Below are 15,235 nucleotides of genomic sequence, written 5' to 3'. Positions count from 1 at the left end.
TACAGAAAATAGCTCCATTTCTCTTCCCCTTCCCTAAGGAGAGACTGTGCAGACCAGATAGTGGCACAAATTTAAACCTGACGATATCAAGTGTTAGCAAGGACGTGGAGCAACAGAAACGGCTGGTGTGAATAGAAATAGAACCACTGTTGAACAATAGCTTGTCTTTATGTAATACAGTTGAAGATTTGCGGTACCTTATATGGTAAGCAGACTGATGGCCCCCAAAATGCTCACACCCTAATCCCCCAGGACCTGATCATATGCTACCTTATATGGCAAAAGGACTCTGCAGATGTGATTGAGGATCTTGGAGCATCTGAATAGTTCCGGAATAATCACAAGGGAAACAGAAGGCTCAGCGTCAGCGTGATGCAGCATAAGAAAGACTCAAACAGCCATTGCTGGCTTTGCGGGTAGAAGGGGTTACAAGCCAAAGAATGCAGGCTTCTGGAAGCTAGCCCCTAGAAGCTAGAAAAAGCAAGAAAACTGATGTCGCAGGAGTCTCCGGGAGACATTGCAGCCCTGCAGATGCCTTGATTTTATCCTAGTGCAGCCTATTTTTGGACTGTGACCTTTAGAATTATAAGATAACATGTTGGGGTTCTTTTGTAGTCACCAAACCTGTGATAATTTGTTAACAGCAACAATAGGAAACTAATACACCACCTGACACAGTAACCCCACTCCTAGGTAGGCATGTCCGTACACCAGGAAACTAGGCCCAGAATATCCACAATAGCCTAATTACAGATCATTATAGTTCTATCTCAATAAAACCAATCACACCTCAGAATGGTTTACAAAAATGAACAGCTCACACCACCCAGATGAATCCTATAAACGTAAGAAAAAAATTGCAAAAGACGACATGTAGCACAATTCCATTGACATAAAGCATGAAAACAGGCAAAGCTAAACTCTGCTATTTAATGGTACATACATTGCTGGTGGAATTATGAAGGAGGAGGAGGAAATAGTCACCATAAAAGTCTAGATAGCGGTTACCTTTGCCGGGTGAGAGAGGTTTGTGACCATATTAACAATGTTTTGCTTCTGTCGTGGGTGGTGGGGGCACTCTTTCAAGCATTTAAAACTGCACATATATGTTACATGAACTTTTCTGGATGTTTGTCACCTTTACATTAAAAAAAAATATATATATATATATGTACAGAAAATAGGAAGATCAGCAGATAGGGTAGCAGGCCAACACCAACATGACCCATCTGCAGAGCATGGGGCCTATCCCGGTGGGGAACGGGGAGCAGAAAGGTAAGGGAGGCAGAGACTGAGGATCCACTAGATCCATCAGGATGGGGCTGGAGGCTGGATTCACCCCACTCGAGTAGAGTAGCCGGCGTGTGACTGCCCAAATTATTCCACCCCCCACCACCTGGTGGCACTGAGCTACCAGGTGTCTTCTCACCTTGGTCAAGAGATTTGGGGACCCAGTGGGGAAGCTCAGAGAAGGAGCCTCAGCAACTGTCCCAGACTGGGATGAGGGACACTGCTGGCACAAACAGGGCCATGGAGGGCACGACCATACAGGGCCCTGTCCCTCTGGGTAAAGATGGAGTTGCCACTGTGAAGAGAGCTCCCCTTCCCTTCCTTTGACTTCGGCATCTTTTAGAGGACCATGAACCTGTTGTGGATGGTCATCTAAGAAGAGTCACTAATGCCACCAGGCGAGAGGAGCACACACTGAGCCTTTTCCCCTTGCCCAGAGGCTGTTTTCTCCCTGGAGTAGCCTTGGGTCTGATTTCTGTGTCCCCTGGCGGCAGCCAGCCAGCCAGGCTCTGCTCTGGTTGTTTCTAACCAGGAGCCCCACCGACCAGACTGCTCCCGGGGAGAGGCCCTGGGCCAGCACGCAGAGGCCATCAGAGCAGTACTGAGGTACTGATCACACAGTTTATTAGGCCAGGACTCTCCAGAGCCTCTGTTTATATAGCATGGAGTCACAGTTCATTCCCAGGAATCCAGAGCACCTCTCCTGGCTGACACAGCCCATCCACTGCTGGGAACTGTGTGGCAGTTGGCTTCCTTGATGAGAACAGATAATATGCAGTGTCCCTGGCTGTATTCACCCCCTACCCCTTCACCTGGCAGTGATGGCCTATAGGATTAAGGGACTCCGGTTTCTTAGGGAGCAGGGCCTAGTCTCTATGAAAGGCTCCCCCTGGAGTTGTGCAGTACACGGGCTGCACAGCTGTACACAACAGCTCTGTTAACAGGCAAAGACGGCAAAGGGGAAGGGAACTACCATTTAGGGAGCCCTTCATGTGTTCTAGATTTTTTTTCATAAAACCCAATTTTACCAGTGAGGAAACCGATTCAGACAAGTTAAATGACTTAACTGGGTTACACAACTATCATGAAGATGGGCTTCAAGCCCTAGCGGGCCTTAAAATTAAATCATCAGCTTGAGACCTTCTCCCATAGTGAACATTTTCCTTCTCCAGAAACCTCAGAACTCACCTGTCCTTAAAAGGGGAAAACAAGTCCTCCTGCCTCCATCCCTGTCTGTCTTCCATGAGTATGCCCTACCCCAAGTTCCCCCTTGGTGGCCAGGCCCACTGCCTCCATTGCCTGTCTGCCCATGTTGTGAGTAATACCTCCCCCTGCACCTGGCTCTGCTCCCTCCCTGAGTCCCCAGTTGGAGCCATGTGCCCGGGAGCTCTTTACCCACTTGGGAGCACGTAGCCCTATTGGCTATCTTCTCTTCCATGAATTTCCTTCCTTGGCTCACGTGACCCTGGGCAATCATTTATTCATCTGTCTGTTCATACGCTTTGAGGTCTGTGCATGCCAGGTACTAGGCCAGGTGCTGGAGCGTGCAAGACTGCCTGTCTGTGATCAAGGCACACACAGTCCAGGGAAGAGGCAGACCGGGTCAAATGAGCACACGAATGACTGATTTAGGACCGGAGTGAGTGCCTTGAAGGGGAGCATGGGTGCTTTGAGACCCTAAAGCAAGGTACCCTCACCCAGGCCAGGTGTCAGGAAGGTTTCCCTACGGTGATGGTACTTTGAGCTGAGGTCTGCAGAAAGATGAGGAGTCAACTATCCGGGGAAGGTAATCTAGGTACACGGCGTGTGCAGAGGCCAAGATGATGGAGAAGTGCAGCCATTGCCAGGGAGTAAAAGGAAGTCCACATGACCTGTGCAGAGTGAATGAGGGGAAGTGTGGCCTGAAGTGAGACTGGGAAGGTGGGCCGGGTTCACATCATCTCTTGCCGAGTCACGATTTAGGACCCTAGCTTAAGTGAAATGGTTGGATACATAGTCCATACAAGTTGTGAGCTGCACAACATCAAGGGGCACCATTTACGTTGCACCTATGGTAACGATGCCCTGGAAATATGAACAACACACCCTGAAGTTGTGCAGTGTACATCCTGCACAACCATACCCAGAGACTGAACAGACTACCTACAGTGGGTCGCATAGATTAGAGAGGGCAGGAGGCTTTAAGGAGCCCAGTTAGGAGCTTGTGGCAGTGGTCCCAGCACCACCCTACCACCCCTGTCATGCTCACTCCCTTGCTGAGCTCCTCTGTCCGTCTCTCCTTTCCAATTCCTTCTCTGACTTCTTAATGTTTGACTTGAGTGGAACTTAAGAACCACTCAACAGCAAGCAGTCAGGAAAAGCAGGAATCAGCCCACAGGCCATAGGCCTCCACCTGGCAGAGGGTGCCTTGGATGGGCAGGGTGGAGTAGCTGGAGAGGGCCTTATGTCAGCAGAGGCCCGATATGTGCCTGAATCCAACCGACATGGGGGCAGAAAGGGAAACTGAGCTCCAGGCCTCCCGAGTGCTCCCAGGAAGGCCATCAGCACGTCCATCAGCGGGAGAGCTTGGAGCAGGGTCTGAGCCCAGCTGGGATGAGGTCGAGAGGGGGTCGCAGGAGCCCTGGACCCTGGGGCCTGAGCATGCTGGCTGTGACAGCCACAGCTGCGAGGGTCCCCAGGCTAAGACCTGCAGGCCACAACCCAGTCCATCGGAGCCACTGGCCTCCCGCTTTGCCTGCTCTCCAAGAGACCCTGTTCCTATTGACCCAGGCGTGGCTAGAGCTCGGATGTCTTCCCCAATCCCTTCCTTCCCGGCTTTGAATCCCAGAGTACTTTTTATTTCCTCTTCCATCATTTATTTCATCTGACCTTCTACACAGTCAGGTTTTTAAAGATCAGTCTTAACTGTGCAAAACACCACATATACAGAGAGGTCCATAAGACATAAACGTGCAGGTCCAGGAAATAATATCCCACAAGCCACCGTGTCCCCACTACCCAGCTCCCAGGTGCTCCTTCCAGCCACAGAATCCTCAGCCTTTTCCCGAAATGTTACCACTGTCCCAACTTTCATAGTCATTGAGCTCTTGCCTTTTCTTTTTTGGGTTTTTCTGTTTTGGTTTTTTTGCTTTTCCCAATTTTTTACTTAAATGTGCACTCCTAGATAGTAGGGAGAATTCTTTGTGTCCACTTTACTCTGGTTCTTCAGAGGACAGCTCTCCAAGGGAGTGAGTGCAGGCCAGGGGTGGAGGGGACATGGGCAAGGAAGGGGCCTCGCAGGGCAGAGGAGCTTCCAAGGCCTCGAGGGGCAAGCAGAGAATGAAGGTGACCAGTAAATAGAAGGGAAGGAGGGAGGAGATGGTTGTATAAAAGTTTGGGAACCCATGCCAGAGTTTTCCTGAAAACACAAACTCCCAGCCTCAGCTGCCTTGCTCCACCCTCCAGTGGAAGCTGTCTGTCCCCCGATGGCACCTGCTTACCGAGTACTGTCTGCCCGGTGGGCTTCTGTGCCCCTGGCCCTCCACACGACTCCTGGCTGGCTCCTCCTGATGGAGGAAGCTGAAGGCAAAGGAGCCCCAGGGATAAGCAACACTCAGGAAATGGGGCAGGGGCCCCTCACCCGAGATGTTTCCAGAGCAAAGCCCACATGCTCCAGGGTCTGCTTCATTTCCACGAGAGGCGAGACCCCCTCGCCCAGCACCTCTGCCCCTTGCCGCCCCTGCTCCAGATTCTCGCTGTACACACCGCCCATCTTTCACCACCCACCTGCCCCTGGCTGTCTCGTGGGGGGTGCTTTTCTCTCCCAGCCGGACTGGGAGCTCTTCAGGAGCAGCAGGTGATATCCAGGGGGTGAGGCAGCGGGACGTCCACCGCAGGACCACGCTGGGCACAGGAGGTGGGTGGTGGAAGGAAGGGGACAAGGACACCTGCCGTGGGCTCTGTGGCCCCACTGAAGCAATGTGTGTTTTTGTTTTCCACACAGACATTGTCAACTGTGACCTGAAATCCACACTGCGAGTGTTGTACAACCTGTTCACCAAGTACCGGAACGTGGAGTGAGGGGCACACTGGGCCACTCCCCGACCGCCTGAGCCTGCTAGTTCCTGCGTCCAGCTCTGTGCTCTCCCACCAGCCCAGCTACCGCCCAGGATAGCAGGCCTGAAGTTAGGAAGGACGGATCCGTAACTCAGTGGGCCTGCTCACACCTCCCAGGCCCTGGGGACTGACTGGCCGTTGTGCCCATCCTGGTGCCAGGTCCAGATTTCCTCAGTGTGATTTGGGAGCCAGTTTAGGCCCAAGAGACTCCCCTCAGAAGATGAAAATAAAGGTAATGGTCCCCATTTAATGGTCGTAAACTATGTGCCGGGCACCACGCTAAGTGCTCCAACGTAGTCATGATTCCCACTGAAGCAAGTATTATATATAATCCCCTTTTACAGATAAGGAAACTGAGGCTCAGAGAGGTTCAGTGACTCGCCAGAGGCTGGCATCTGTTTTCCTTCTTCGAACATGTTTGCTAATAACTAGCCCATCACAGTACACTCTGCACATTCTATGGTTGGGGGGTGGGGTGTGCACCTGCACTCTCCAAGATGGAAAAGCCACCCCCCCCCCCCACCTCACCACAAGGCGGGCTGTGTCAGGGCTTAGTGATTCACACTGACATCAGCTAATCCAATTTAACTCAATTAATTGTGTGTGTGGCAGGAGTCATGTCCCTCAACTACTTTGTACAAATGAAAATTACTCTTAATTCCTTCAGATTTGTAATAACCCCATACTCTGGTTTCAGGGTGACATTTGGGAAGAATTCTGTTTAAAATTAATGGAGTGGCACATTCTGCAGCCTTTTTGCTTGATTGCATGTAATGGAAGTGCCCTATATTTTCCTGCAAAATAAGGACTCAATTCATTATCGTTAGGCAAATGTACAATATACTCAGGCACCAGAGAGCTGGGCGCAGGCCCATGTGAGCATGGCTTAGGAAGTAGGGCTCTTCAACAGGGACCCTTGAACTTTAAAGAAAGGAACTCCTTTTTGCCTTCTAATTGATCATTTAGACCATTTCTGGCTAAGTCTGCCCACATGCAATTACTGGCTAATTCAGGCGAGGAAAAATGTAAGTCATTTAGACCCAAGCCGAGCAGTCTCCTTGCGTGGGATTACTCGTGGGGTTTGTGGTTACTTGTATCTCCTCTCCATGAACCCAACTTTGAAATACGGGGCTCTACTTGTCCCGGGCTGCTGGGTTCTGTGGGAATAGTAAAGGGGCTGAAGTGGAAATGACCAGAAGGGCAGGAAGCATGGGGAAGCACTTTTGCACTTGACCCCAGACAGAGGGATAGTACTGAACATCTGCCCTTAAATGGACCAAGGCCATGGGGTAAATAACTTGTTTTGATGTTACATCTTCAATATAGAATTTTCCTAAACACGTCAGATGGACACCAGCCTGTATACCCACCCCAAGTCTGTGCTGCTCTGTCACTACTTTCAGCTCATTGCCCAAAACCCACCTCTGGCTTGAGGAATTTTGATTTCTGTCCCCACCGCCGCCACCCCCTACCACCAGCTAGTCCTCCCATATTGTCCAAAACATTTCCTTCCAGCTTCCAAACATTTCCTGCTCTCTATCTATTGCAGTAACTCAGAACCCATGAAATTTAGACGCACCACCAATTTCTGCGGATATTTTGCTCTAAGAAATCAATTGTTACTCAGCATAATGAGCTTTTAAGGTATACGGACAATGCACTCTCGTGCCAATTTATATAGAAGGATACAATTCTTTTTTACGTGATTGACGAAATGTTACGTTTTTCATTAGGAAACACTAAATCGTGTAATATTTCTGTTTGTGCTCATTTAAATTCCTGACAGCAAATCAAGATAAACTATTGCTTTGTCTCTTTGAGCAGCCTGAAAGCGGGATGAAATAAGAGGGATGCATTCATTTAAACATGCTTTGCTGTACGAATTCTGTCTCCTTTGTCGTCCTTTTTTCTTTACGTTCAAGCTGCAAATGTACAAAGTGCAAGTGGCCTCAATAAGAGCCCCCCTCTCCGCATTTTGCATTTACATGGTCTGGAAACACATCAGAACACTGGGAAGGTTTTAAACAACAGGTCTCGAGACAGAGGTCTCTGCCTCCAGAAACCTAGGGCCTCAGGTCTGTCGTCTCCCCTCATCTGGAGGTCTTCCTTTAGATTCTAGGATCTCCTGCTTAATACACAATGGTGGTTTTGAAGGTGGAGAAAGACATCAGGACAATAAATAAACCAAACTTCACCCTCCGCTCTTTAAAACAAACAAACAAACAAAAAAAAAACAGGAATCAAGTCTCTGTGGGCTTACTGGGGTTTTGTGTTGTTATTGTGCCTTTTCTCTTGTAAATTCATTGATATTTTTAAATAGTTCATATATAAATGGTACAAAATTCAAAAAGCATGATGGGTATATCTAGTAAAAAACCTAAATCTGCCTCCTTCCCCTCGCCCAGCAGCCGGTAACCCTCCCCAGAGGCAAATATTTTTATGCATTTTGCATATTCCAGAGATTCTCAGGCCATATAAAGCATCAACACACTTAGAAAATCTATCTTTGTTTTGTTTTTTGTTTTTTTTTTACATAAATAGCGTATCATACATACTGTCAGGCACGATGACTTTTTTCGCTTAATACCATATCTTGGAGATTTACACTGGACATTAAAACTTTTTCAAGTGAGACTATGAATGCTTTATAAATCCAAATGCACATCTCTGGTCTGCTTGGGCTAGGAAATGAAAGCCCTCCCTGGGAAGGAGGGAATGCTGCCTAGACTGGGATTTCAAAAGTTGAAACTGAGATCCAGTGGGTTGGGGGGGGTAGGGGGTATGTTACCAGAGACAGACTCATGCAGCCTGTACTGAATTTTTTTTTTGAAAGGCCTCCTTTATATTATTATGACGAATGTGTACAGTTTAAGTTTTCCTTTGTACATATTACTATGGCTACTAATCTGTAATCGGCTAAGTGGTAATGGTTACTAAATAATGTGTGGATTCTGCTGCAAGCCCAGCAATGCTCATTTGTTCTACCAGAAAACTCCCATTCCCCATGTGCAGGCCCACAGTTGACATTCCCCAAATCTGGGAGAAGACTCTCTATCAGCACATTATCAGTGGTCCCTTGAGTTGGTTGCAACTTGCAATGGCTACATTCAGTACTTCCTAATTACGAATTACTGTTAGCTTAGCTTTATCATTATCAGTTTATTTTGTTGTGGGTTGCTTGGTTAACCCTACATAGTATACTGGAGCTTATTTGCATCAAAAGTATTCTGGAACTGTAATTTTCCAATAACCAGACTCTTAAGACATGTATACACTGTGGTTCAAATATGAATTGTCCATCCTCCAGTGCTAAAGCAAATGTATACATAATCCACTTCCCCCAAATTATCACTAATTTATTTTTCCACTGGAAAATGAGACTAGATGGAGTCAGTAGGTCAAGCGGTTTTGTCCTACCTAAGTAGGGGCTGATCAAAAATAATTTGAGACCCATTGCATCTAAGGCAGCTCCACCTCAGGAACCCTACGTACATAAAACATCCTAGCTATTCAAAAGGGATAAGTCCTGAAACCTTCACCACTGCTAATACGGCGTGCAATCTCTGCCCCCACCCCAACATTCTCTTAGGTCTATTGGAAAATTCAAGAATACTAAGAATAGGAGGACTGCATTGAAATCAAATGCTGTGTAGGAGAAAGACTCACTTGGCCACTAAGGGACCAATATCCACCCACCAGCTTCCCAACATCTGCAGATTCAAGTCTCCACAAAAGACCAGTTAGTATGTAGGAGTTGCTCACTGTGACAATTACAGAGATCATATCTGCAAACACCAAGCTGTATCTGCAAATACCCAATTTTGACTGCTTTCTCCTCTCTTTTACCTGAAGAATATAGACCCAGGCTAGCTCCAAAATGTGCTCATGCTCCCTTCTTTACTAGAGTATTGAGTGCACTTGTGAATATGTGCACAGCCATCCATGAGGCATCCATGAGCAACCCCCACACCAAGCCTGACAGTCCTGAGTGTCAGACTTCCCAAGTCAGAAGCCACCAGTGAAATAAGTCTTAAAGTACATTTGCAGGATGTTAATAGATGTTAAGTAGGGGGTGTGTGTGTCACATTCAAATAAGTTTGGGAAACATGAAGCTAAAGAAAATTAAACTTGCTTCCTACAGCTTTGGTTTAGTTTTTGCTTTTTGTGTTCTAACTGGGAGTGCATCTCAGAGTATCCTGCACTGGTGTCTATTATGACCCTCTAGAGACAGACTAGGGCACGTCCAGATTGCATCTGACCACGGGACCTATTTGCACGCCTGAGAAATTTGCAGGTGAGTGCTCTGTGGAACTCATCAGTTCACTGAGCCAGTTGACCAGATAGCCAACAAGTATGTGCTGAGCATCTGTGACGTCTTAGGTGTGCTGTGTCAGGCGTCAACAGAGGCTCACTTGCAGAGCTCACTTGGGGAGATGCACAAAAAGTCATCACAAATCAGCGGTACCTACAAACTGTGTTGGCCACTGAGGACAAACACAAAAAACTGTGAAAGAGGTCTCATTTAGGTTTTGAGGTCAAGAGAGGTCTCTGGCAACATGACGTTTTCAAGGGCTTGCCGGTCAAGGGAATGGCACAGCTGAGGACACCAAGCCGGGAGAAGACTTGGCTCCCTGGAGGAAACTGCAGAAAGCCAGGACAGCTAGAGTACAAGGAGGGAGGGAGGGAGAGAAGAGGTACCAGGTCAGAGGTAGCAGAGGCCTGTGGGTTTTATAAGAAAAATGGGAAGCAATGACATATAAAAGCCTTCTGGCCACAGTGTGAGAAAGCTGGAGAGAGCAGTCAGCAATATGGGGTCTGAGAGTGACCGGCCTTCTACAAACCATGGTGACAGCTAGAGAACCAAAGAGACCAGGAGAGGAGATGGAGCCTCTGCCCACCCCTAGTCTGGTCGCAAGCCCAAGCTGGAAGCCCAGGTGTGCTTAGGAGAGCCTTATCCTTCATCTCCCCAGGGCTGCTGGAAGGGCAGGGGGTCCTAAGCCATCTCCAACCTTCCTGCATTTCTGTCCTCTGAGAAGAGGAAAGGGAGACCAGAAGACTGGGCGGGCAGGGCTGTGTGTGTAGAGCAAAGGGAAGGACCTGCAGCCAGAAAGCGATCCCTGGGGCCCAGAGCTTCCAACCTTGTCACCACAGAGGACCGCTGCTGCCTACCAGAAGTGGATCACTCAGGCTTCACAGTTAGGGTCTTGTGAAATACCTTTCATTCCTATGGTATATTTATTTTCATTGGGAGTTTTGAAATCCCAGAAATATCCCTGGAAACCCCCGCTGGGGAGCAATTTGGCGGGAAACCAGTGCAGTGGGTGCCTGCCCCAGCAGGCCACCTCTCCCCAGCAGGCTCCGGGGGCCCGAGCCATCCAGGCCTCGGCTCCCCTGGGCCTTCTGCGTGCAGCACACGTGGGCCGTGGCTGTGACGCTGGCATTTCAAAGGGCACTCAGGAAATTCTGAGAAGCCCCGAGGATTAAGATAAATGAGGTTTTATCGGTGAAACAGCCTTTTCATTTCTTGTTATTGATTTTCATGTTTTCACATCTTCCGATGCGATTTGCTGGCCCAGGGTCGCATTCCAAGACACACAAACGTCATTAAGGCAACCGTTTTAAAGAGTGCCATGTTTTATTGGGGCGGACAGGCCAATAGATAAATAGTTAATGCGTTGCACATTTGCTTGCTATGGGAGACGGGGTTGGGACCGTGCGACTCTGAGCCCTTACGTGGCTTCCCGGAAACCCCGACGACGGCCTCGCCAACTGCCCACGGAAACGCAGGGCCTACCCTTGGCAAACGCCTGCTAGTGTTTCTGAAAAGGAGCTCCTGGAAGCCTTTCCCCACTCCAGCTTCAGAGGTTACCCTGGCTTTCCTCATTCATCATGATATTGGAGAATATAAACTCTCATGGAACTGGGGGCAGTTGGCTTAAAATAACGGACAGGAACATGGTGACCAGCGACCAGCATGCGCTAAGCTAGGTTCCTGAGGCCTCGGAGGCCTCCTCTCATCCATGTTCTGAGTCTGCGGTTAAGGCCGCGCGCTCATGAGTGGTTGCATCCTCTATGCGGCCCCTGAGCCTCGACCTCCTGCATCTGTGGTTCTCTCAGCTGATCCCCATAACGCCCCACTCTCTCACGTTGGAGTTGCGTGTTGTCCAGACCCATGACTAGGTCTGTCATTGCTGTGAGAGACCAAGCTCACCAGCAGCCACCCTGAGCAGGGGACCTGCCACATTTCTTTCATTCATAAAATTCACCCACCCGGATCCAAAGGCTTCCTGAGCTGCATGCCTTCAGTGCTATTTGTCAATAAGATACAGAGCTTCCCCTCCTGTTCTTTTCATGAGGGTTCCCATCCCCACACGATGAGAATGCCCTAGCATTGACGAACGGGACACCAAACACCAGCGGACAACAGGAATCCCAGTCAACACCCTGGGCCAGGCCCCAAATACACGTGATCAGAATGCAATCAAGTCAGGGAATATTTGTGGACTCTGAGCTAGGCCCCTTTCTATGGACAAGATGGGATCTGGAATACAGGGTCCCTTCCCATCCCCCAAATGGATTCCTGCCTCCCAGTGGAAGTGAGCGACAGATGCAGCTCATCTAAAATAATTCAGTTCCATGTCACTATAGACCAGATACCTCTGAGTTTCCCTGGGTAGATTCGCCCAGAAGATAACCCAGCCTCAGCTGCAGTGTAATCTTTAGGGGCATTTGCCCTCAGGATCCGTGGATTTCACATTCCATACAGATTTGCTGCTACAGGAAAACATACAAGTCACCCTAAAGCCAAATGGAGATTTAGGGTCATTTGTCTAAAGTCTTGGTTGTTGCTGAGAAATCAGTGTTTATTCCACAGACTGCAAACGACCAGCCGGGCCCTCAAAAAATCCAGGCTGGGCTCCCCTGCCAGTCATGGGGACTCTGTCCTGGCACTCAAAGCTTGCTTGCCTCTCCAAGTCACTCTTTAGTCAGCCCCAGTAGTGGACATTTTTATTCTTGCTCCCCAGCATGGAACTGCTGCAGAAAAAAAAAAAAAAATCATAGAACACATACCAGCTGACTACTCAATTGCCACTCGCTGCTCCTTGCCTTCCTTGCCTTGCCTCATAGTCCTCTGTCCTCTCTCCTGGATTCCCTTCACCTCCCCAAACACCTACTCCCTACCTTCTCCTCAGGCCCCTCCGCCTCCTTCCTCCCCACACCAGGTCTTCACCTCTTCCTTAACCAAGAAATCAAAGCTGTTTGCTTCCTGTTTTTTCCATAGCACCTCAACATCTCACTTCCTCTCACTCCTTTCCACCCCAGTTCCTAGGCTCCCCCTCCTTCCACCTGCCTCCTCCGGCAGCTTGGCTTTTCACTCCAGACCGTGCAGATGCCTACGGTGGAAAACAACTTGCACCCGCGCCAGTTCTCCAGGCAATTCCACCTTCTGTCCTGGTGGACGCTCTCCTAAAAGGATACGGATCCGTGCTAGTTCCACTTCCTTTTATGAAGCCCTAGAATCCACTATTAGTTTTCCAGCAACTGAAATTGCTCCCTGCATGGTCAGCTCTCCACGTACAGGGCTGGCCCCGACCCCCCTTCTCCTGGCTCTGCAGCATCTGACCATGCTGTCCATCACCTCCTTCTGGGAACTGGCTGCAAGGGTTGCACAGACACTACACTTTCCTGCTTCTCTCCGATTCCCTGGCTGCTGCTGTTTGCTCCTAGCTGGGCTTTTTTATCCTCTCCCCAGCCCCCAAATGTGAATGCTGCCCAGGGCCATCCTCCAGACTTATGTCTCTGCCGGCTTCCACTATGGCCTGCTCTCCTCCCCAGCCCCCATCTCCCCTGGAATGGGCTACCCCATTAGCCAACTTGGCACAACCGAGCACATCCACACTGAATTTTTATCCTCCTCACACCTACTGCTCCTTTAGACACGCCTTGTCTCTTCAGAGGCGTCATCTCCTTCCCAGGTGCTCTCAGACGCACAAAGGAGTTCTGGATTTCCTGCTTCCCTTCCTGAGCTGCTCCTCCACCACAACCCATCAGTTCTATTGATTGCCTCTTCATGAACCACCTGTTGTACATCAATCTCCTCTAGGCCCCAAGTAGTCCCCTAATTTAGGCCTCATCTTCTCATGCCTGGATGTTGCAATGACCTCTTAACTAGTTTCCCTTTGGGATGATCTGTCCTGCTCCTGTTCCCTGCCTCCAGGTCTTGAGACACCCCTCTCAAATACTACTAACAGTGGTGCTCCTGAGCACTTCCAGTGTGGACTTTCTACAAATAATCTGAGTCCTCTCGACAAGACCGTGAGGTACATGCTGTTACCATCCTCATTTTACAAAGGGAAAGATAAAGGCCCAGAGATTCAGGACTTGACACAGCTCTTGTGCCTCTGGGCAACGCAGCTGGGCTCTGGAGTTCAGGTTCTTACCTCTTGAACTCACTAGGTCTCCCTGAGTCCCCTCAGCAGCTTGCCCATCCATAAACCAGAATTCCTTTGCCTGTTCAAGGCTCCTAGCATCCACTTCTCTGCTGCCTGGCCAATCACTAACTAGTTGCATCCAGACAGGCCCGTCTGTTTGTCAGGGGACCTCTGTTTCCTGGCACCAGCTGTTCCCCTTTGCCTTGTTTTTAAAAGGAATTCCTGAAGCAACCAGGCTCTGACTGATAAGGTGGTCATTCATTTATTCATTTGTTCAATAAAGATTTAAATATTGCCTACACTGCCAGCCACTGCTAGGTGCAGGATGTTGCAGAGAACAAACGGGCATGGTCCCATCCCCGTGTGTGTACGGTCTAGGGACTTCCAAGCCCTGCTAATTCCCTCCGACCCCCGATTCAGACGCCACATGGAACCGGACTGCATCTCCTCCCGTGCTTCTGCTCTGCTTGACCCCCCCTCCAGCCACAGTCCCTGCTAGGGTCCTGCTAGGGAGCTAGAGGGCTCAGACCCCCTCTGCTTGCCATGTATAATCCATGTTTTGCCAAAGCTAAGGATGTTGCCAGGGGACAGAGGCTCCCTCTCAGGAAAGCTCAGTTCCAAGCTCCTTTCTGGTCAGGAGGCCATGATTCAGAGATGAGCTCCAGAGGTCAAGGAACGACTCCAGACAAACTCTTGTTGGGTCACAACGATGTGTCAGGCACTGGGTTGGGTTTTGCAGAGAACTGCACAAGCAACCTCTCAGACAGGTGCAACTGTTATACCTATTTTATAGAAAACAGAGGTTCAAAAAGAAAAAAAAGAAAACAGAGGTTCCCAGCTGAGACTCAAACCTGGTTCTGACTCTGAAGTCTTTATTCCTCCCACAATCCCCTGCTGCCTCCATATTCCTATCATCCTAGATTTCTGGGGCCACACGGGCTGGGGATGGGGGTCAAGAGCAACATCAGTGGGGTTTGACTCCAGCTGTGGATGTGTTCCTTCTCACATCTCAAATACTGTGTTTCCTCCTGACTACGTACTCGTCTAGTTAGTTGGTTGGCAGAGGGGGAAATGGTGAAGCTTTCCTTAACTAACTCCTCTGAGTGAAGAAAGACTTAAAACTCCAGAGGTGTTATTTTGAAGGTGTTACATTCTGTGTCTTTTCTTGACAAACACTTGGTTGTTTGAGGTGCTCTGGGAAGGGGTGCAGGTGTTAAGGGCTGAGGGAGCCTCATTTTCTCTCCAGCAAAGAAGTGGCCTGCCCTTTGCCCTGGAGTGGGGACTTGGGGGCTGTCTGGCCTTGGGCAGAAAGCAGGGACAGGCTGAGCATGAGACATGTGTCTGGAGGGAGGGAGAGAGCCAGGGGGAATGGGGGGGTGGGGGTAAGGCAACTGAGAACAGCCAAAACTGCTGACATC

General features: G+C 49.3%; 1 protein-coding gene across 5 annotated transcripts in view; it reads left to right on the top strand.

Moving 5' to 3' along the window:
• Positions 1–7,268, top strand: part of PARVA (parvin alpha) — a 167,722-nt gene extending 160,454 nt beyond the window's left edge. For all 5 annotated transcript variants that reach the window (XM_077866446.1, XM_077866447.1, XM_077866443.1 and 2 more), the window contains one exon: positions 5,273–7,268. In XM_077866446.1, the coding sequence (XP_077722572.1) occupies positions 5,273–5,349 (77 nt within the window). In that variant the 3' untranslated portion in view covers positions 5,350–7,268. The remainder of the gene's footprint in view (positions 1–5,272) is intronic.
• Positions 7,269–15,235: the final 7,967 nt, after the last annotated feature.

This window comes from Canis aureus, chromosome 23 (genome assembly GCF_053574225.1).
Source record: "Canis aureus isolate CA01 chromosome 23, VMU_Caureus_v.1.0, whole genome shotgun sequence".
Taxonomy (NCBI): Eukaryota; Metazoa; Chordata; class Mammalia; order Carnivora; family Canidae; genus Canis; species Canis aureus.
This window is presented reverse-complemented; position numbering and strand designations above follow the sequence as displayed.